This window comes from Haematobia irritans, chromosome 2 (assembly GCF_050003625.1).
Source record: "Haematobia irritans isolate KBUSLIRL chromosome 2, ASM5000362v1, whole genome shotgun sequence".
In the NCBI taxonomy this organism is placed as follows: Eukaryota; Metazoa; Arthropoda; class Insecta; order Diptera; family Muscidae; genus Haematobia; species Haematobia irritans.
In genome coordinates, this window is record NC_134398.1 from 28,884,295 (window position 1) to 28,908,269 (window position 23,975).

Here is a 23,975-nt window from a genome sequence, read left to right on the forward strand (position 1 = left end):
ATCGGACTATATGGGGCTAATACTAAAACATGGACCGATACGGACCATTTTCGACACACCTCTTTATGGTCCCAAAATACCTCTAGATTTCCAATTTCAGGCAAATCTGATAAAAACTACGGGTTTTATAGGCCCAAGACCCCAAATCGGGAGGTCGGTTTATATGGGGACTATATCAAAACTTGGATCGATATAGCCCATCTTCGAACTTGACCTGCCTGCAAACAAAAAACTAATCTGTGCCAAATTTCGGGACGATACCGCCATTATTGGAGGCTGTAGCGTGATTACAACAGACAGACAGACAGACAGACAGACGGACATGCTTATATCGTCTTAGAATTTCTCCCTGATCAAGAATATATATACTTTATATAGTCGGAAATCGATATTTCGATATGTTACAAACGGAATGACAAACTTATTATACCCCGTCACCATTTTATGGTGGTGGGTATAAAAAAAACTAGATTTCAAAGAAATACTTAACAAGAGATTTTATCTTCCTATTCCTTTCGTCAAGAATGCATCGATCTATCTATACCATCTGTAACAGCAATAAGAGTTTTGTGGTGATATTAGCTAAAGTTAACTTTCTTATCAATTTTTATATCCTGATCGGCCTGAATGAGAGCTGATGGGCCCGAATGAGAGCTCAGTAAAAACTTATCTAGAAATGAATAATAGGTATATAATTAATTGTTCTTAAGAAAACATTTCACATCGACGCCCATTTTCATGAAGCTCCGTTAGTGCTCCGTTAACTAACGAACTTTTAAACCGTATTATGGACATAGCTGCCATCATGCGTATATATTCCATTCCAGCAAAAAATGGTGCACTATTTCAGCAGGATTGTAAGGGAGAGAGGCAGTATGAACTGCTTGCAAAACAACCAAATCAGCGCTGATTGCTGTGGGCGATGTCCCGATTTGGAGCAGCTTCTACATAGCGCTGATACAACTGCTCATTTTAATAGAAATGTTGCTCAGAAGTGATATATAATCTTGAGTATAGCATTGTTGGCGTGAAGGAAAACAGCACTACCTTTCATGCATCTATACTGCATGAATTGGTTGCAATAACGTAAACGGATGGTCATAAACTAATTTGATTACTCGTTTACGTTATTGCCACCGATTCATGTAGTGTGGATGCACTGCCTACTTTATTGTACACCAAAAAGCGCAACTCAACTCTTACTGCTGAAGTATTTTTTGCTGGGATAAGCCAGTTGGAAACTTAACTGCTGAAAATTGTTCAATTAAAGTTAACCTGAGAGAAGAAATTTGGAATTTACTTTCTGTTAACTTCAGTTAAAGCCTAACGGAGCTACGTGAAAATGGCCGCGAATCAAATACTATTTGATGTTTATTCTTCAAAAAATTTAGACACAGTGCTCGAAAGGCCTCAATCAAACCCAACTAAAAATGTATTAAATCGGTACGGGATTTTTTTAACGTACATCTATTTTATATAAAAAATCTTTTTATTAAATTTTTGATTACAAGAATTTAATTGTGGTACATGCAATTTGTAATTTAAAATAAAAATGTATATAAAATTACGTTTTAAAATAATTCATTACCAACACAACAAAAATAGAACAATCCAATACAAACACAACATAAAAAATTAAAAAAATATATATAAAATTACATTTCAAAATAATTCATTATAAACACAACAAAAATAGAACAATCCAATACAAAAACAATAAATTAAATTAAAAAAGTAAATTAAAGTTAAATTAAAATAACAAAAATTACAATATCACAACTCTTTGGAGAACATTTTAATACACACCGTACTACACAGATAACTGGACGAACATTTTAAAAACATATCTTCGATATACATGCATTTTTTATATACGAATTTTGGTGTGTAATTTCATTGATTTTTTCGTTTCAAAAGTAACTTGTCTTTTTCCGATTCTTCAATATCTATGTCCTCATCAATATAGAAAAATTTGTCATTGTAAATATTTTCGATGAAAATTGAGGAACGATTTGTTTCAGTCTCATTAAAGTTTTGATTATTGTCAGTATCGCCAACAGGAACGTTTGGTGTTTTCTTTTTGTCGTTCAAAATCGGTGACGATTGTTTTGCATCTCTCAAATGCTTAATATATAGGATAAAATTTTGGTCTTCTTTATCACTGTTTCTGGAAGAAATAAGTATATATAGAATGTGTAATATATACTCATAGAAATAGGTGTACTAAAAATAGCATTCGGAGTTTGCTGTTATATTTTTGTACTTCAGGGTCTAGCAAACAACAAATTGCAAAATGTGTATGTTCTAAAATGGGGGTTACGTTATCTAATCTAAAAGAGCTTAGTAAAATAACAAACTATATTTACTATCTCTGCAAACATTAACTGATTTCAGCAGACTTTTCTGCTGTCTACTAACAAATTTCTTTGGGTGTATGAGGGTAATTTCTTTGGCAAAGGACGCCTCAAAACTGGATAGAAAGGACGTCAGTCACCTTTAGTGACGTGACGTTGACTGATCCAATGAGATGCTTGTAGTTATTCAATCGTCAAATTATTATGCATACCAAGATTTAAAGAACATTTTACAAAACAAAACAAAACTACCAACTAAAACAAAAAAATATTTTGCAGTGTTTGATCAATTTTTTTTTTGTTATTATGGAAATAGATTTCTTTTGTGATATTATTTTATTTTAATATTGAAAATTTAGTCAAAATTTTACTTATCTTTTCTATAGGAAAATTCTGTCAAAATTGTATCTCTATAGGAAAATTTTGTCAAAATTTTATCTCTATAGAAAATTTTGTCAAAATTTTATCTCTATAGAAAATTTTGTCAAAATTTTATCTCTATGGAAAATTTTGTCAAAATTTTATCTCTATAGAAAATTTTGTCAAAATTTTATCTCTATAGAAAATTTTGTCAAAATTTTATCTCTATAGAAAATTTTGTCAAAATTTTATCTCTATAGAAAATTTTGTCAAAATTTTATTTCAATAGAAAACTTAGTCGAAATTTTATCTCTATAGAAAATTTTGTCAAAATTTTATCTCTATAGAAAATTTTGTCAACATTTATCTCCATAGAAAATTTTGTCAAAATTTTATTTCCATAGAAAATTTTGTCAAAATTTTATTTCCATAGAAAATTTTGTCAAAATTTTATTTCCATAGAAAATTTTATCTCCATAGAAAATTTTGTCAAAATTTTATCTCTATAGCAAATTTTGTCAAAATTTTATCTCTATAGAAAATTTTGTCGAAATTTTATCTCTATTGAAAATTTTGTCAAAAGTTTATCACTATAGAAAATTTTGTCAAAATTTTATCACTATAGAAAATTTTGTCAAAATTTTATCTCTATAGAACATTTTGGCAACATTTTATTTCTATAGAAAATTTTGTCAAAATTTTATTTCTATAGAAAATTTTGTCAAAATTTTATCTCTATAGCAAATTTTGTCGAAATTTTATTTCAATAGAAAATATTGTCGAAATTTTATCTCTATAGAAAATTTTGTCGAAATTTTATCTCTATAGAAAATTTTGTCAAAATTTTATTTCAATAGAAAATATTGTCAAAATTTTATCTCTATAGAAAATTTTGTCAAAATTTTATATCTATAGAAAAATCTTTCAAAATTTTATTTCTATAGAAAATTTTGTCAAAATTTTATCTCTATAGAAAATTTCGTCAAAATTTTATCTCTATAGAAAATTTTGTCAAAATTTTATCTCCATCGAAAAGTTTGTCAAAATTTTATCTCTATAGAAAATGTTGTCAAAATTTTATATCTATAGAAAATTTTGTCAAAATTTTATATCTATAGAAAATTTTGTCAAAATTTTATCTCTATAGAAAATTTTGTCAAAATTTTATCTCTATAGAAAATTTTGTCAAAATTTTACCTATAGAAAATTTTGTCAAAATTTTACCTATAGAAAATTTTGTCAACATTTTATTTCCATAGAAAATTTTGTCAAAATTTTATTTCCATAGAAAATTTTGTCAAAATTTTATTTCCATAGAAAATTTTGTCAAAATTTTATTTCCATAGAAAATTTTATCTCCATAGAAAATTTTGTCAAAATTTTATCTCTATAGCAAATTTTGTCAAAATTTTATCTCTTTAGAAAATTTTGTCGAAATTTTATCTCTATTGAAAATTTTGTCAAAAGTTTATCACTATAGAAAATTTTGTCAAAATTTTATCACTATAGAAAATTTTGTCAAAATTTTATCTCTATAGAACATTTTGGCAACATTTTATTTCTATAGAAAATTTTGTCAAAATTTTATTTCTATAGAAAATTTTGTCAAAATTTTATCTCTATAGCAAATTTTGTCGAAATTTTATCTCTTTAGAAAATTTTGTCGAAATTTTATCTCTATAGAAAATTTTGTCGAAATTTTATTTCTATAGAAAATTTTGTCAAAATTTTATTACTATAGAAAATTTTGTCAAAATTTTATCTCTATAGCAAATTTTGTCAAAATTTTATTACTATAGAAAATTTTGTCAAAATTGTATCTCTATAGCAAATTTTGTCGAAATTTTATCTCTATAGAAAATTTTGTCGAAATTTTATCTCTATAGAAAATTTTGTCGAAATTTTATCTCTATAGAAAATTTTGTCAAAATTTTATTTCAATAGAAAATATTGTCCAAATTTTATCTCTATAGAAAAATTTGTCAAAATTTTATATCTATAGAAAAATCTTTCAAAATTTTATCTCTATAGAAAATTTTGTCAAAATTTTATCTCTATAGAAAATTTTGTCAAAATTTTATCTCCATCGAAAAGTTTGTCAAAATTTTATCTCTATAGAAAATGTTGTCAAAATTTTATATCTATAGAAAATTTTGTCAAAATTTTATATCTATAGAAAATTTTGTCAAAATTTTATATCTATAGAAAATTTTGTCAAAATTTTATATCTATAGAAAATTTTGTCAAAATTGTATCTCTATAGAAAATTTTGTCAAAATTTTATCTCTATAGAAAATTTTGTCCAAATTTTATCTATATAGAAAATTTTGTCAAAATTTTATCTATATAGAAAATTTTGTCAAAATTTTATCTCTATAGGAAATTTTGTCAAAATTTTATCTCTATAGAAAATTTTTCAAAATTTTATCTCTATAGAAAATTTTTCAAAATTTTATCTCTATAGAAAATTTTGTCTCTATAGAAAATTTTGTCAAAATTTTATCTCTATAGAAAATTTTGTCAAATTTTTATCTCTATACAAAATTTTGTTAAAATTTTATCTCTATACAAAATTTTGTCAAAATTTTATCTCTATAGAAAATTTTGTCAAAATTGTATCTCAATAGAAAATATTGTCAAAATTTTATCTCTATAGAAAATTTTGTCAACATTTTATCTCTATCGAAAATTTTGTCAAAATTTTATTTCCATAGAAAATTTTGTCAAAATTTTATCTCTATAGCAAATTTTGTCGAAATTTTATCTCTTTAGAAAATTTTGTCGAAATTTTATCTCTATAGAAAATTTTGTCGAAATTTTATCTCTATAGAAAATTTTGTCAAAATTTTATTTCAATAGAAAATATTGTCAAAATTTTATCTCTATAGAAAATATTGTCAAATTTTTTTCTCAATAGAAAAATTTGTCATCATTTTATATCTATAGAAAAATTTGTCAAAATTTTATTTATATAGAAAATTTTGTCAAAATTTTATCTCTATAGAAAATTTTGTCAAAATTTTATCTCTATAGAAAATTTTGTCAAAATTTTACCTATAGAAAATTTTGTCAAAATTTTATCTCTATAGAAAATTTTGTCAAAATTTTATCTCTATAGAAAATATTGTCAAAATTTTATCTCCATAAAAAATTTCGTCAACATTTTATCTCTATAGAAAATTTTGTCAAAATATTATCTCTATAGAAAATTTTGTCAAAATTTTATCTCTATAGAAAATTTTGTCAAAATTTTATCTCTATAGAAAACTTTGTCAACATTTTATCTCCATAGAAAATTTTGTCAAAATTTTATTTCCATAGAAAATTTTGTCAAAATTTTATTTCCATCGAAAATGTTGTCAAAATTTTAACTCTATAGAAAATTTTGTCAAAATTTTATCTCTATAACAAGTTTTGTAAAAATTTTATCTTTATAGGAAATTTTGTCGAAATTTTATCTCTATTGAAAATTTTGTCAATATTTTATAACTATAGAAAATTTTGTCAAAATTTTATCTCTATAGCAAATTTTGTCGAAATTTTATCTCTTTAGAAAATGTTGTCGAAATTTTATCTCTATAGAAAATTTTGTCTAAATTTTATTTCTATAGAAAATTTTGTCAAAATTTTATTACTATAGAAAATTTTGTCAAAATTTTATCTCTATAGCAAATTTTGTCGAAATTTTATCTCTTTAGAAAATTTTGTCGAAATTTTATCTCTATAGAAAATTTTGTCGAAATTTTATCTCTATAGAAAATTTTGTCGAAATTTTATCTCTATAGAAAATTTTGTCAAAGTTTTATCTCTATAGAAAATTTTGTCAAAATATTATCTCTATAGAAAATTTTGTCAAAATTTTATCTCTATAGCAAATTTTGTCAAAATTTTATCTCTATAGAAAATGTTGTCGAAATTTTATCTCTATTGAAAATTTTGTCAAAAGTTTATCACTATAGAAAATTTTGTCAAAATTTTATCACTATAGAAAATTTTGTCAAAATTTTATCTCTATAGAACATTTTGGCAACATTTTATTTCTATAGAAAATTTTGTCAAAATTTTATATCTATAGAAAATGTTGTCAAAATTTTATTACTATAGAAAATTTTGTCAAAATTTTATCTCTATAGCAAATTTTGTCGAAATTTTATCTCTTTAGAAAATTTTGTCGAAATTTTATCTCTATAGAAAATTTTGTCAAAATTTTATTTCTATAGAAAATTTTGTCAAAATTTTATTACTATAGAAAATTTTGTCAAAACTTTATCACTATAGCAAATTTTGTCGAAATTTTATCTCTTTAGAAAATTTTGTCAAAATTTTATCTCTATAGCAAATTTTGTCGAAATTTTATCTCTTTAGAAAATTTTGTCATAATTTTATTTCTATAGAAAATTTTGTCAAAATTTTATTACTATAGAAAATTTTGTCAAAATTTTATCTCTATAGAAAATTTTGTCAAAATTTTATTACTATAGAAAATTTTGTCAAAATTGTATCTCTATAGCAAATTTTGTCGAAATTTTATCTCTATAGAAAATTTTGTCGAAATTTTATCTCTATAGAAAATTTTGTCGAAATTTTATCTCTATAGAAAATTTTGTCAAAATTTTATTTCAATAGAAAATATTGTCAAAATTTTATCTCTATAGAAAAATTTGTCAAAATTTTATATCTATAGAAAAATCTTTCAAAATTTTATTTCTATAGAAAATTTTGTCAAAATTTTATCTCTATAGAAAATTTCGTCAAAATTTTATCTCTATAGAAAATTTTGTCAAAATTTTATCTCCATCGAAAAGTTTGTCAAAATTTTATCTCTATAGAAAATGTTGTCAAAATTTTATATCTATAGAAAATTTTGTCAAAATTTTATATCTATAGAAAATTTTGTCAAAATTTTATATCTATAGAAAATTTTGTCAAAATTTTATATCTATAGAAAATTTTGTCAAAATTGTATCTCTATAGAAAATTTTGTCGAAATTTTATCTCTATAGAAAATTTTGTCAAAATTTTATCTCTATAGAAAATTTTGTCCAAATTTTATCTATATAGAAAATTTTGTCAAAATTTTATCTATATAGAAAATTTTGTCAAAATTTTATCTCTATAGGAAATTTTGTCAAAATTTTATCTCTATAGAAAATTTTTCAAAATTTTATCTCTATAGAAAATTTTGTCAAAATTTTATCTCTATAGAAAATTTTGTCAAATTTTTATCTCTATACAAAATTTTGTTAAAATTTTATCTCTATACAAAATTTTGTCAAAATTTTATCTCTATAGAAAATTTTGTCAAAATTGTATCTCAATAGAAAATATTGTCAAAATTTTATCTCTATAGAAAATTTTGTCAACATTTTATCTCTATCGAAAATTTTGTCAAAATTTTATTTCCATAGAAAATTTTGTCAAAATTTTATCTCTATAGCAAATTTTGTCGAAATTTTATCTCTTTAAAAAATTTTGTCGAAATTTTATCTCTATAGAAAATTTTGTCGAAATTTTATCTCTATAGAAAATTTTGTCAAAATTTTATTTCAATAGAAAATATTGTCAAAATTTTATCTCTATAGAAAATATTGTCAAATTTTTTTCTCAATAGAAAAATGTGTCATCATTTTATATCTATAGAAAAATTTGTCAAAATTTTATTTATATAGAAAATTTTGTCAAAATTTTATCTCTATAGAAAATTTTGTCAAAATTTTATCTCTATAGAAAATTTTGTCAAAATTTTATCTCTATAGAAAATTTTGTCAAAATTTTATCTCTATAGAAAATTTTGTCAAAATTTTATCTCTATAGAAAATTTTGTCAAAATTTTATCTCTATAGAAAATTTTGTCAAAATTTTATCTCTATAGAAAATTTTGTCAAAATTTTATCTCTATAGAAAATTTTGTCAAAATTTTATCTCTATGGAAAATTTTGTCAAAATTTTATCTCTATAGAAAATTTTGTCAAAATTTTATCTCTATAGAAAATTTTGTCAAAATTTTACCTATAGAAAATTTTGTCAAAATTTTATCTCTATAGAAAATTTTGTCAAAATTTTATCTCTATAGAAAATTTTGTCAAAATTTTATCTCTATAAAAAATTTCGTCAACATTTTATCTCTATAGAAAATTTTGTCAAAATATTATCTCTATAGAAAATTTTGTCAAAATTTTATCTCTATAGAAAATTTTGTCAAAATTTTATCTCTATAGAAAACTTTGTCAACATTTTATCTCCATAGAAAATTTTGTCAAAATTTTATTTCCATAGAAAATTTTGTCAAAATTTTATCTCTATAACAAATTTTGTAAAAATTTTATCTTTATAGGAAATTTTGTCGAAATTTTATCTCTATTGAAAATGTTGTCAATATTTTATTACTATAGAAAATTTTGTCAAAATTTTATCTCTATAGCAAATTTTGTCGAAATTTTATCTCTTTAGAAAATGTTGTCGAAATTTTATCTCTATAGAAAATTTTGTCGAAATTTTATTTCTATAGAAAATTTTGTCAAAATTTTATTACTATAGAAAATTTTGTCAAAATTTTATCTCTATAGCAAATTTTGTCGAAGTTTTATCTCTTTAGAAAATTTTGTCGAAATTTTATCTCTATAGAAAATTTTGTCGAAATTTTATCTCTATAGAAAATTTTGTCGAAATTTTATCTCTATAGAAAATTTTGTCAAAGTTTTATCTCTATAGAAAATTTTGTCAAAATATTATCTCTATAGAAAATTTTGTCAAAATTTTATCTCTATAGCAAATTTTGTCAAAATTTTATCTCTATAGAAAATGTTGTCGAAATTTTATCTCTATTGAAAATTTTGTCAAAAGTTTATCACTATAGAAAATTTTGTCAAAATTTTATCACTATAGAAAATTTTGTCAAAATTTTATCTCTATAGAACATTTTGGCAACATTTTATTTCTATAGAAAATTTTGTCAAAATTTTATTTCTATAGAAAATGTTGTCAAAATTTTATTACTATAGAAAATTTTGTCAAAATTTTATCTCTATAGCAAATTTTGTCGAAATTTTATCTCTTTAGAAAATTTTGTCGAAATTTTATCTCTATAGAAAATTTTGTCAAAATTTTATTTCTATAGAAAATTTTGTCAAAATTTTATTACTATAGAAAATTTTGTCAAAATTTTATCTCTATAGCAAATTTTGCCGAAATTTTATCTCTTTAGAAAATTTTGTCAAAATTTTATCTCTATAGCAAATTTTGTCGAAATTTTATCTCTTTAGAAAATTTTGTCATAATTTTATTTCTATAGAAAATTTTGTCAAAATTTTATTACTATAGAAAATTTTGTCAAAATTTTATCTCTATAGCAAATTTTGTCGAAATTTTATCTCTTTAGAAAATTTTGTCAATATATTATCTCTTTAGAAAATTTTGTCAAAATTTTATCTCTATAGCAAATTTTGTCAAAATTTTATCTCTATAGAAAATTTTGTCGACATATTATCTCCATAGAAAATTTTGTCAAAATTTTATTTCCATAGAAAATTTTGTCAAAATGTTATTTCCATAGAAAATTTTGTCAAAATTTTATTTCCATAGAAAATTTTGTCAAAATTTTATTTCCATAGAAAATTTTGTCAAAATTTTATCTCTATATCAAATTTTGTCGAAATTTTATCTCTTTAGAAAATTTTGTCGAAATTTTATCTCTATAGAAAATTTTGTCGAAATTTTATCTCTATAGAAAATTTTGTCAAAATTTTATTTCAATAGAAAAATTTGTCAACATTTTATATCTATAGAAAAATTTGTCAAAATTTTATTTATATAGAAAATTTAGTCAAAATTTTATCTCTATAGAAAATTTCGTCAAAATTTTATCTCTATAGAAAATTTTGTCAAAATTTTATCTCTATACAAAATTTCGTCAAAATTTTATCTCTATAGAAAATTTTGTCAAAATTTTATCTCTATAGAAAATTTCGTCAAAATTTTATCTCTATAGAAAATTTTGTCAAAATTTTATCTCTATAGAAAATTTTGTCAAAATTTTATCTCTATAGAAAATTTTGTCAAAAATTGAGAGGGGATAATCCACCGCTGAAAAATTTTTGGTGTTTGATCGAAACTTGAACCCATGACTCTTTGAATGTAAGGCGGACATGCTTACCATTGCAGCACGGGCGCTCGGGCATAAGGAGAGGCCTAATTAAGATAGTTGCTTCGCAGAAAGTCGATTTTTTTCACATTTTGGAAAAGGTCCATATGTGAACTTTATGAAATTTAATATAATCCCTAGTATTGTTTCAACGATCTTAATTTGCCTATATACAAGCTAACATCTTGCCCTGTAGTTGTGTAAGAAAATCAAATTTTATGCTACATAGTGACATTCCAATTTAATTGGCGCTCAAATTGAATTGGTCGATAATGGCCAATAAAAAAATCGATTACAATATTTTCACCAAGAACATTAAAAATCAATTTAAGAAAATTTAAAAATGTACTCACCCTTGCATAAGCCATGGTGTATTACATCCTTTCTTTATATTACCCTTGTCCGTTCCATGTACAATATCCGATGGTTTGCCATAAACAGATTGCTAAATTGTAAAATAAGTACATCAATAAATTTTCGTTTAAATATGGACATATTTCCTTACCCTTCCTGAAGATGTACTGGCGGCAATTGTTTCCACATCTGTAAATATGGAATCAATAAGTGAAATTTTAGCTTCACTACAAGGTACGAAACTACCAACTAAGGCCATTAAAATAACTGTAATAACGGCTGGCATATATTTTGAATTGAGCTGCATTTTCAAACCAGTTTTACCAAAACGATCTACATAATGGATAGCATGATTTATTTCTAAAATGAAAATATAAATCATTGCAAATAATTCTTACCCTTACTAATGTCCATTTTATGGGCTAGAAATGTTATCGTTTTTTGTTCTTTTATCCATGGAAGTTTAATATCTTTTACTATAAATTCTCCAGATCCTTCCGTCAATATTATGGGTCTTACAAAAGTTTGTTGATCCGATTGAGCTATTTTGGCAAAACTCAGCAGACAATCTAACTCAGCAAATACCGCATTCAAATCCAATAAATGTTCCGAGTAATAAACAGTTAACTTGAAAATTTCCTCTACGATTAATGTATGCTCCTTTTCATAGAGATTTTTTAGGGCGAAAAACTCTTTATTAAATGCGGATAATGTCTGGGTAGTGAAAAATATTTCATTGTTGTATATATCAAGAATTTTGTATTCCGTATTCTTATATAGATTCGTTGCATCTTTGGATCTGACAATTAGAGTATAGCCATAATCAGCTACATTTACCAATTTAACAGCAAAATTTAATTCTAAATCCAAGTTCTTGGAAACTAGCTCTTGACATTTTGCCATTTTTTGAAGTAGGCATGCCATTTGTTCTTTGGTATTTTGTAGCACTCTATCGGAAGATGACTTAATCACATACTGTTTTCGATTTACAGCTTCAAAGTCCAAGACTTGTTCTAATAATTGTTCAAGATAGGATACATGATCCAAGGCACTATGAAATCGATGACACAGAATTCGTGCTATGGTGGCATCATTAACAGAATGTAAAATTTTTACAATTTTGTGAGATCGTAAAATAACTTCATAAATATCAAAAACATCTTTTAGATTAGCTTTCTTCCTTTGTAGTTTCTGGACGAGAATTAAAAGATCAGGAATACGTTTCAAATATCCATTGTGTAGTAAGTGTAAAATATTGGGAAACTGCGTAAAACATTCCACCATATTGTGACGATGATTTATAATCTCCACGCAACGTAAAGGCTGTTTAATCCATTCGGTCATTAAACGATGCCCTTGAGGCATTTGACAATGGTCTAAGATAGTTAAAACACTCTCACATCCGTAAGGTGGTAAAACTTTCAAAATATTTGCACTGGCAAAGTCCATGTGTACAAAACTGAAATTGTAAAAATCCATTAAAAAAATTTAATAAATAACCTTCTCAGGGATCTCGGAAATAAAACCTATTTAAATTCATATGACTGATATGAAATTGCTCCATATTGCATGGGTCACTTGTTAAGTCTAAATAATCAATGGCCAATTTCAAAGCTTCTATAGAGATATCCCATTTGATTTCGAAAAAAATATATGACGATTGTTTATAGCCTTTAGTAGAACGTAGAATCTTATTCAAATCTAAAATGAAATCGTCATAAGGTATAAGGGATTGATGTATGGTCACCAAAATCCCATTTTTCTCCAAGATGTGTTTTACACAATTGTACTGAAACAAAATTAAATAATATATATTTTAAAATAATTATAGTCTACATCATTGTACATACCTGATCTTTTTCGTCTGGCAGCAAACATTCTCTTGGAGCCAACATTACACATATGGCTTGGAATTTGGTAAATGAGTAATCATCTGCAAATTCCATAATTTTCAATTGGCACAGATTTTGATCTATTAATGCAAGGCCAACGAGATATTGGCTGTCCTTCAGACAAAGATTTACAGATAAAATCCTATTGTCAATGTAGGACTCCTTCTTATTGGAAAATATAAGTTTTTCAAATTGTGACAAATACGCTGGTGATCCACGATATTCAATTTCCCAATCGGAATAAAGAAAACGTCTACCATAAATCTCTACACGAACATTGTGTACCATTAAGAGTTCTCTTATAACTTTTTCCAAATCGTTTTTATATATAGTTAGACATGATATATGGATGTCATTGTAAATGATTTGTGTGATCTGCGATGTGGACTGATAAACCATTTGGGCAATAAGATTAACGTCATCACCATGAACGGAGTATGCATAGAGATGGTCAAAGAAGCGTATTGTTCTCAAAGATTTCTGTAAATAAGGAATTGTTTAATAAAAAAATTAGGTTATAGTGGCAGCCTCTTGTATCACGATCTGTGCTATGTAGAGTTTACATACGTCCCGCGAGATTATATGGGCTGCGTGTTATATCAGATTCACTTATACAACTCGGTCTATGCTATGTGGATTACTCATTTGTCCCGCAGAGAACTTAATTCAATAAAGGACACTATGGACTAAATAGTCTAAATGAGCCTGACAATAAATCGGGCTTTCACTTTAACCTAATAAAGCACTTTCTATTATAACACCGTTTATAAAGCATTTATATGACCCTCTAAGGGTTCAATACCTTCCGAAATAGGCGTTTAGGTATTTACTGACTCTGGGCGCATAGCTCAATTTGTCATGGTCGACGAATGCCATTCCTAAGAATTTCAAAAATGGCATTTAAGATATAAGCTTACCTCACCCAATGATATGTAGAAATTGACAAATTTCTGATATTCGTCGATATTTAAATTAAATTTCGGAGCTTGATTGTAATTAATTAAAGCGTTCATGTTTTCAGTTTAGTTGAATTTTAATTTAATATCCAAATATGGCTTTTCTTTTCACTATTTTGAATTGGGCAGTTTAATTTAAAATTGTATTATTGTGAATGGTTATCTACACACAAAGGAAAATTTGAATGAAACATACATTTACAATGGCTTTATGCGCCATTTATATTGTACTTTTATTTGGACAACTTTTTGGGGAATCCCTGCCAGCATTTCAAAGTTCCATTTCATCTTCATAGCTACCACAGACTCGTAAGTGATACTACAACAATCACCAGCTGTGATGGGGGAAGCGTATCAAAAAGTATGAAATGTACATGAAAGTATTTTGCCATCACTATTAGGGCTGTTTTCTTTTAGCACTGGATACCCTAAGCCGTGAAGGACTAAAAGAAAACAGAGTACTCGTTTATCCAGGACATCTCCAAAAATATGCAACACTGTCATCAGCTGTTTAAAAACAATCACAGAAAAGAGGTGAAATTTTGCATTTTTAATGTATCAAGTGCACAAATAGTAATAAATATTTGCTGCTGGGATTATTTATGACACTGCACCACTTTGAATTTCATGTTTTTCGATAAATTAGTCACAATAAATCGCTATTGTGAATCGAAGAAGCGTCACTTTATCAAAATACAATCTGGCAATATCGGCGCGACTGGCACTGATGAGATGTTCTGGATAGAACACCAGTGCAACGATGTTCTGGATAGCCCGTACAAATGTTGTATCCAGTGCAAAAAGAAAACAGCCCTATTGTTACAAGAGTTATTTTATATTTTGTAAAACACCAAGCGCAACTAGCTTATTATAATTTATTTAAATAAAAACGATAATGAAATGCTGAAACCATAGCTATTTCGCTTAAAACATATATATGGCTCTACTGGGCTCGATTAAATAAATAAAAAAACAAATTAAATGAAATGAAATGAAAATTGTGAAAGTTATATTGGTAAACAATTTTCGACTTTCCACATGGAATAAAGTGATAGTTTTTTTTTCAGACATTTTCCAGACACGCTGCCTCCATCGAGAATAGAAACACTGGCTGATAGACGCTGCAACATGTAACTTGCTACTTGTAACTCAACATCATTCTATTATTAATGCAAAAAATTATGTTAAATGTGTTGTGATAGTTGTATAAATGTTATATTTATAATAATTTATAAATGTTTAATCAAATTAATAAACATCTAAACAATCGTGTTTACTTGACCACAATGATTCTTTTACAACTATCGTAAAATGCACTTTCTCTAATTATTGCACTCATGCGAAACTTTTTTGTAGTAACCTGGCGTGGTACAACTTCTCAATAGTGACGGCGCTTTTCCGACGAGTTTTGGACGTCGTTTACGATAGTTTTCGACATAGTGTGGATTCTCAGAAGTGCCGTCAAATTCAAAAAATGTTGGTAGGGATGTAACTTGCTACTTGTAACTCGACATCATTCTTTTATTAATGCAAAAAATAATGTTAAATGTGATGTGATAGTCGTATAAATTGTATATTTGTGAGAATTTAAAAATGTTTAATCAAATTATTAAAACATCTAAAAATCGTGTTTTACTTGACCACAATGATTCGTTTACAACTGTCTTAAAATGCACTTTTTCTGATACGCATTACACGTTTATTTTCGATTTCCATCTCTGAAAGCCATGGGAAGACTCCCAATGATTTCAATCGACAACTCAGTTCAGATTAACGTTGTACTATTTTAGTACTATATTTGCTACTTTTTTAAGCGATTATCTTTTGCTGTGCTATACTTTTCAAATGTGGTGTCATATCCCTGCCAACATTTTTTGAATTTGACGGCGCTTCTGAGAACTCCCACCACGCCGAATACAGTCATATACAATAGCCTAAACTCTTTGCAAAAGCGCCGTCACTATTGAGAAGTTGTACCACACCAAATTACTACAAAAAAGTATCGCATCTGTGCAATTATTAGATGCCTTTTTGGATCAATTTAGAACGACGCCAAAAAGAGTCCCTTCAAACTATTAGAAAAAGTGCATTTTAAGATAGTTGTAAAATAATCATTGTGGTCAAGTAAAACACGATTGTTTAGATGTTTTAGTAATTTTATTAAACATTTATAAATTCTTACAAATCCAGTAAAAATTTGTGATAATTATAATAAATCGGGTTCTCGAACGGAGTTAATGTTGGCAGGGTTGTCATAACAATCGTTAACTGTGTTGGGAAATGTACCACCAAGTATCACTACACTGGCAGGGGCATTTCAAAATTGAATTTTATTCCCATCGCTCCCGTCGACTCTTGAGTGGGACTATGCAATCATAAACTGTGATGAAAAGTGTATCCAAAAAAAAATTGAAAGTATTTTGCCATCACTGCTGTTGAAAGGACCACTTTTATGCGCTTTACAGACTATCAGCTATTCCGGACGACAGTGCTCGTGTCCAACATATCTCATATATTGTTCACATTATAAATTAAGTCCGAAGGCATAATCGATACTGCTGCATGTTTATGGGATCGAAAACGCATTTAGCGATTATTCATCGCCGACAAGTCCTATCGATCTGACACACTGTAGGATTCTTTACAAACACCGACATTCCGTCCGGAATAATTGATAGCCTGTAAAGCGCATTAATTATTAGTTCCACCAAGTGTTTGCAAATTAAAACGCTCGAATCTCCATTTAGGGAGACACCCAAACCCATTTACCGTTATTTTGGTATGATTACTATTGTGATTGTTTTGCTGAAGTTGCCCTATCTACCATAATAACTTTCCTGCAAAAAAGAGTGGCTACATTGTTTGCTAACGTAAACAAATAAACAGGTACAAGTTGAAGGTTGATCTCAATGGATTGCAAAATCTGCCAATTGGATTATTAGACAATTAAAATTTCTCAACATTTCATCAATGTTGTTGGGAATATGCAGCTAAAACGACGTATTTGTAAAACGTTTACATTGGAAACATATTTGGTGTTATCTGGAATAATTTCATTGCTTGTATATTTTTACTTGCTACGAGGTGACATTGAAAATGGAGGCTGGAACCTCAAGAATTCTGCAGAACATACTGCCGATCCTTTGCTGCAATTCGAGGCTCGGGTCAAAACGAAATGTCTTAGCGAAAAAGTACCAAAAACTCCAAATCCATTGCTCAATCTGTCTATAGTGGATGGTGGCGTAGATGAAGATCCATTAAATTCATTGGGGATAGTGCGAAACAAAAACGATAAGTATATACGGGATATTGGCTACAAACATCATGCCTTTAATGCCTTGGTCTCCAATAATATTGGTCTGACACGTTCCGTACCCGACACCAGGCACAAAGTATGTCCCCGAACCCCAGCCGAAAAAGCAGAGAATTTGCCTTCAGCTTCCATAGTTATGTGTTTCTTTAATGAACACAAGATGACATTATTTCGTTCAATCAAGAGTGTAATTGATCGTACGCCTTCGTGGCTATTAAAGGAAATAATTCTGGTTGATGATTTTAGTGATTTGCCAGAGTTGGAATTTCATCTAGTTGGAGAATTACATTCTCAACTTCATTATGAAAATATCCATTACATTAGAAATACACAACGCGAGGGTTTAATAAGGTCACGTGTTATTGGAGCAAAGGAGGCTAAAGGCGATGTCCTAATATTTTTGGATTCCCATATTGAAGTCAATCAACAATGGGTGGAGCCTTTATTGCGTTTGATTCGCGATGAAAATAGCACGTTGGCAGTGCCGGTGATTGACTTGATAAATCCCGATACATTCCAGTACACAGCAAGTCCATTGGTTCGTGGAGGCTTCAACTGGGGCCTGCATTACAAATGGGAAAATCTCCCGGATGGCACCCTAAAAGATCAAGAGGACTTCAAAGGTATGTTTGAAATGATGCTCTACAAGATTTCTCTAGCTAAATGAGGTATTCTATTTAAGGTCCCTTTAAATCTCCCACTATGGCTGGGGGATTATTTGCAGTCAATCGTAAATACTTCGATTATATTGGCAGCTATGATATGGGCATGGATATTTGGGGTGGGGAAAATCTAGAAATTTCATTCCGTGTCTGGCAATGCGGTGGGGCTATAAAAATTACACCTTGTTCTCGAGTAGGTCACATTTTTAGAAAACGTAGACCCTATTCATCACCCGATGGCAGCAATACCATGATGAAAAACTCCTTGCGTTTGGCTCATGTTTGGATGGATGACTATAAGAAATTTTATTTGATTCATGAAAAAATATCGCCCAACTACGATTACGGTGACATCACAGATCGTTTAGCGTTACGCCAGAAACTCCAGTGTAAATCTTTTGAATGGTATTTAAAAAATGTATATCCTGAGTTAAGGATTCCCGGACAAGAGGGCAGCAAAAAAGAACAAAAACCCCCAGTATTTCAACCGTGGCATTCAAGAAAACGAAACTATATATCCACATACACCCTAAGACTCTCAGGAACAGAGTTATGTGCTTCCGTCATAGCTCCTAAAGTTAAAGGCTTTTGGAAAAAAGGCAGCTCTTTAGTTTTACAGCAATGCCAACAGGGCAGAAATCAATTATGGTATGAAACAGATAAATCTGAATTAGTATTAGATCGTCTCTTGTGTTTGGAAGCTTCCGGCGATACACAAGTGATAATAAACAAATGTCATGAAATGATGGGTAATCAAGAGTGGCGACACACAAAAAAAGAACGAAGTCCCATTTATAATATGGCGACGGGTACATGTCTTCAGGCAGCTCAACCCAAAGTGGGTGCTATGTTACAAATGGATTTGTGCGCAAAGCATGAACTAAGTGCTTGGGATATAATTGAATTTTCAAAAACGTAACCAAGCTATTGTATAATTCCCAGATAGCACACAGATCTATGCAATAAAATATTGTTGTACATACAAAAGGAAATCCATGCTACACTTACAATTTTTTATTTTTTTTATATGAATTTTTAAAAACTTTTGTTTTTATACCTTACGTCCATATTTTTTGAAAACACACACACCACATATATTTTTATACTTTTATAATACTCTTCGAAAATATTGATTAGTTTGTGATAGACTTAAGACGAACAAATAAAATATTTCTTTAAAAAAATGTTGCTTCTTTTAATTGTTTTGCAAAAAAAATAACAATGAACCTAAGATCGATTTATTGATTTGAGTAGTCATCTAAAATGCGGTATGAAAATAATCGACGTTCTGTCAAAATTGTATTTCTATAGAAAATTTTGTCAAAATTTTATTTCTATAGAAAATTTTGTCAAAAATTTATTTCTAAAGAAAATTTTGTAAACATTTTATTCCTATAGAAAATGTTGCCAAAATTTTATTTCTATAGAAAATTTTGTCAACATTTTATTTCGATAGAAAATTTTGTCAAAATTTTATTTGTATAAAAAATTTTCTAAAAATTTTATTTCTATAAAAAGATTTGTAATATTTTATTTCTATGGAAAGTTTTGTCAAAATTTTATTTCTATAGAAATTTTTTGTTAAAATTTTATTTCTATAGAAAATTTTGGCTAAATTTTATTTCTATAGAAAATTTTGGTAAAATTTTATTTCTATAGAAAATTTTCTCAAACTTGTATTTCTATGGAAAATTTTTGTCAAAATTTTATTTCTATAGAAAATTTTTGTCAAAATTTTATTTCTATAGAGATTTTTTGTTAAAATTTTATTTCTATAGAAAATTTTGTAAAAAATTTATTTCTAAAGAAAATTTTCCCAAACTTGTATTTCTATGGAAAATTTTTTTAAAAATTTTATTTCTATAGAAAATTTTTGTTAAAATTTTATTTCTATAGAAAATTTTGTCAAAATTTCATTCCTATAGAAAATTTTATTTCTATCGAAAATTTTGTCAAAATTTTATTTGTATTAACAATTTTGTAAAAAATTTATTTCTATAAAAAGATTTGTAAAATTTTATTTCTATAGAAATTTTTTGTCAAAATTTTATTTCTATAGAAAATTTTGTCAAAATTTTATTCTTATAGAAAATTTTATTTCTATAGAAAATTTTGTCAAAATTTTATTTCTATAGACAATTTTGCCAAAATTTTTTTTCTATAGAAATTTTTGTCAACATTTTTTTTTTCAAAATTTTATTTCTGTAGAAAATTTTGACAAAATTTTATTTCTTTACAAAATTTTGTAAAAATATTATTTTTATAAAAAATGTCAACATTTTATTTCTATAGAAAATTTTGTCAAAATTTTATTTCTATAGAAAATGTCAAAATTTTATTTCTATAGAAAATGTCAAAATTTTATTTCTATAGAAAATTTTGTCAAAATTTTATTTATATGGAAAATTTTGTCAAAATTTTATTTCTATAGAAATTTTTATTTCTATAGAAAATTTTGACAAAATTTTATTTCTATAGAAAATTTTGTTAAAATTTTATTTCTATAGAAAATTTTCTCAAAAGTTTATTTCTATAGAAAATTTTTTTTTTTAAATTTTATTTCCATAGAAAATTTTGTAAAAATTTTATTTCTATAGAAAATTTTATTTCTATAGAAAATTTTTATAAAATTTTATTTCCATAGAAAATTTTGTCAAAATTTTATTTCTATAGAAAATTTTCTCAAAAGTTTATTTCTATAGAATTTTTTTTAAATTTTATTTCCATAGAAAATTTTGTCAAAATTTTATTTCTATAGAAAATTTTTGTCAAAATTTTATTTCTATGGAAAATTTTGTCAAAATTTTATTTCTATAGAAAATTTTGTCAAAATTTTATTTCTATAGAAAATTTTGTCAAAATTTTATTTCTATAGAAAATTTTGTCAAAATTTTATTTCTATAAAAAATTTTGCGAAAATTTTACTTCTATAGAAAATTTTGTCGATATTTTACTTCTATAGAAAATGTTGTCACCATTTTATTCTTATAGAAAATTTTGTCAAAATTTTATTTCTATAGACAATTTTGTCAAAATTTTATTTCTATGGAAAATTTTGTCAAAATTTGTATTTCTATGGAAAATTTTTGTCAAAATTTTATTTCTATAGAAAATTTTTGTTAAAATTTTATTTCTATTGAAAATTTTTGTCAAAATTTTATTTCTATAGAAAATGTTGTCACCATTTTATTTCTATTGAAAATTTTCTCAAACTTGTATTTCTATGGAAAATTTTTTTAAAAATTATATTTCTATAGAAAATTTTTGTTAAAATTTTATTTCTATAGAAATTTTGTCAAAATTTCATTCCTATAGAAAATTTTGTCAAAATTTTATTTGTATAAAAAATTTTGTAACAATTTTATTTCTATAGAAATTTTTTGTCAAAATTTTATTTCTATAGAAAATTTTGTCAAAATTTTATTTCTATAGACAATTTTGTCAAAATTTTTTTTCTATAGATTTTTTTTTCTATAGAAATGTTTGTCAACATTTTTTTTCAAAATTTTATTTCTATAGAAAATTTTGACAAAATTTTATTTCTTTGCAAAATTTTGTAAAAATATTATTATTATAAAAAATGTCAAAATTTTATTTCTATAGAAAATTTTGTCAAAATTTTCTTTCTATAGAAAATTTTGTCAAAATTTTATATCTATAGAAAATTTTGTCAAAATTTTATTTCTATAGAAAATTTTGTCAAAATTTTATTTCTATAGAAAATTTCAAAATTTTATTTCTATAGAAAATTTTATTTATATGGAAAATTTTGTCAAAATTTTATTTCTATAGAAAATTTTATTTCTATAGAAAATTTTGTCAAAATTTTATTTCTATAGAAAATGTTGTCACCATTTTATTTCTATAGAAAATTTTGTCAAAATTTTATTTCTATAGAAAATTTTGTAAAAATTTTATTCATTTTTTTCATTTCATTTTATTATTCTCCAAAGTAATATACACAAAGCCAACCCAGGCCTAATTAACAATATATTACAGATTTATGCGGTAATAAACTAACTACAATAACAGGTTTATTAAGAAAAAATATTTAAAAAAAAAATCTAAGAGAATTTAATAACAATTAAGCTAATAAATAAATATATAATAAAAATATTAGAATTAACATAAAAAAATATATATATATATATATAAATTTAATTTTTTTTTTTTAATTAAAAAAAAAAGAAAAAAGAAGACAAGACCTTGGCTCCCCAGCCTACAACAATAAAGAACTAAAAAAAAATATGTGAAATTATGGTCCATTATTGATGACTAGAAAAAGAAATGATTTTTATCATTGAATACTCTCTTTTAAATGAAGAAAATGTCTTCGAGAAAATTCCTTAGTAGAATAAGAAAACTTTCTTAAATGAAGCGGAAGATGATTCCAGATTCTAGCGACACGCACTGTAAAAGATCGATCACATACAGCCGTATTAAAGCGAGGGAAAATTATCTGCGGATTTCTGATTGACCTTGAAAAAATAAAACGGCTTCGGAGCAGAGCTGGAGAACCCGTATTTACTAGCCTATAAAACAACATCAAAACCTTATGCTCAATATACATAGGAAAAGGCACCCCTAGAAACTCTAATACACTGCCCGAAGTGGGATCATTGCGCCTTAAAGAGAAAACAAACCGGACAATCATATTCACTATTCGTTGTAGCCTACTAAAACAAGCCAAATTCGCACCTGATACTACTTCAATACAGTAATTAACGGAAGACATTAGTAATGAAAAACCCAATCTCTTCCTAATATGAACTGGCATAAACAAATTTAGCGAGTAAAGCCTCCGAAGAGTGGACAGAACTTTCGAAAAAATAGAGTCAACATGATGTTCAAAACTAAGTCTCCTATCCAACACTACACCAAGACATCTCATCTCAGTAACGAAAGGGACTCCATAACCATTGACTTTTATATTCAATTCTACTTCATTATTTGTATGATAAAAGAACATAGCTCTAGATTTAGAGTTATTTATGACAAAATCATTATCACAAACCCACCGACTAACATGTTCCAAAACATAATTAATATTCATCTCAAGTTGTAAAGTAGAAGTACTACTGAAAAAAAGATGAATATCATCCGCATAAAGAAACGGCAAACATTCACCAATTGGAGACGAAACAAAAATATCATTCACAAAATTTTATTTCTATAGAAAATTTTGTCAAAATTTTATTTCTATGGAAAATTTTGTCAAAATTTGTATTTATATGAAAATTTTGGTCAAAATTTTATTTCTATAGAAAATTTTTGTCAAAATTTTATTTCTACTGAAAATTTTTGTCAAAATTTTATTTCTATAGAAAATGTTGTCACCATTTTATTTCTATAGAAAATGTTGTCAAAATTTTATTTCTATAGAAAATTTTGTCAAAATTTTATTCTTATAGAAAATTTTGTCAAAATTTTTTTTCTATAGACAATTTTGTCAAAATTTTATTTCTATGGAAAATTTTGTCAAAATTTTATTTCTATGGAAAATTTTGTCAAAATTTTATTTCTATAGAAAATTTTGTCAAAATTTTATTTCTATGGAAAATTTTGTCAAAATTTTATTGCTATAGACAATTTTGTCAAAATTTTATTTCTATATAAAATTTTTTCAAAATTTTTTTCTATAGAAAATTTTTTTTCTATAGAAAATTTTCTAAAAATTTTATTTTGATAGAAAATTTTGTCAAAATTTTATTTAATTTTCACTCCATATTTTCTCTTTAAAATACAAACACCCTTTGTACTAAATACACAAAAAATGCAATACTTACCATATTTTTATATGTAGCGATTTTCAGGGGACGATATCTTGAAAACAATGCTTTTCCGACAAAGTTTTTATTTTACATTTTTTCTTTAAAATGCACTCTCCTCTCCCCACTCTTGTTTTATTCCCTATTTTCAAGTTTTTTTTATCATATATCAGATT

The 23,975-nt window shown here is 25.9% G+C and overlaps 2 protein-coding genes across 3 annotated transcripts; one reads left to right on the forward strand and one right to left on the reverse strand.

Annotated features, from left to right (window-relative positions):
- Positions 1-1,693: 1,693 nt before the first annotated feature.
- On the reverse strand, positions 1,694-23,962 carry LOC142223828 (DNA mismatch repair protein spellchecker 1-like). Of its 2 annotated transcripts, none has more exons than XM_075293669.1 (7): positions 23,818-23,962; positions 13,059-13,580; positions 12,735-12,997; positions 11,607-12,667; positions 11,360-11,541; positions 11,208-11,299; positions 1,694-2,167 (listed from the first exon to the last, which is right to left on the reverse strand). In XM_075293669.1, the coding sequence occupies exons 1-7, from the start codon at positions 23,818-23,820 to the stop codon at positions 1,894-1,896; spliced, it is 2,397 nt and encodes a 798-aa protein (XP_075149784.1). In that variant the 5' UTR covers positions 23,821-23,962; the 3' UTR covers positions 1,694-1,893. The 2 variants fall into 2 exon arrangements, with proteins under 2 accessions (XP_075149784.1, XP_075149783.1); XM_075293668.1 differs by lacking the exon at positions 23,818-23,962 and adding an exon at positions 14,018-14,208.
- Pgant35A (polypeptide N-acetylgalactosaminyltransferase 35A) lies at positions 16,928-19,215 on the forward strand. Its single transcript, XM_075293667.1, has 2 exons — positions 16,928-17,992; positions 18,052-19,215. Exons 1-2 carry the CDS (start codon positions 17,041-17,043, stop codon positions 18,948-18,950), a joined length of 1,851 nt encoding a protein of 616 aa, XP_075149782.1. The 5' UTR covers positions 16,928-17,040; the 3' UTR covers positions 18,951-19,215.
- Positions 23,963-23,975: the final 13 nt, after the last annotated feature.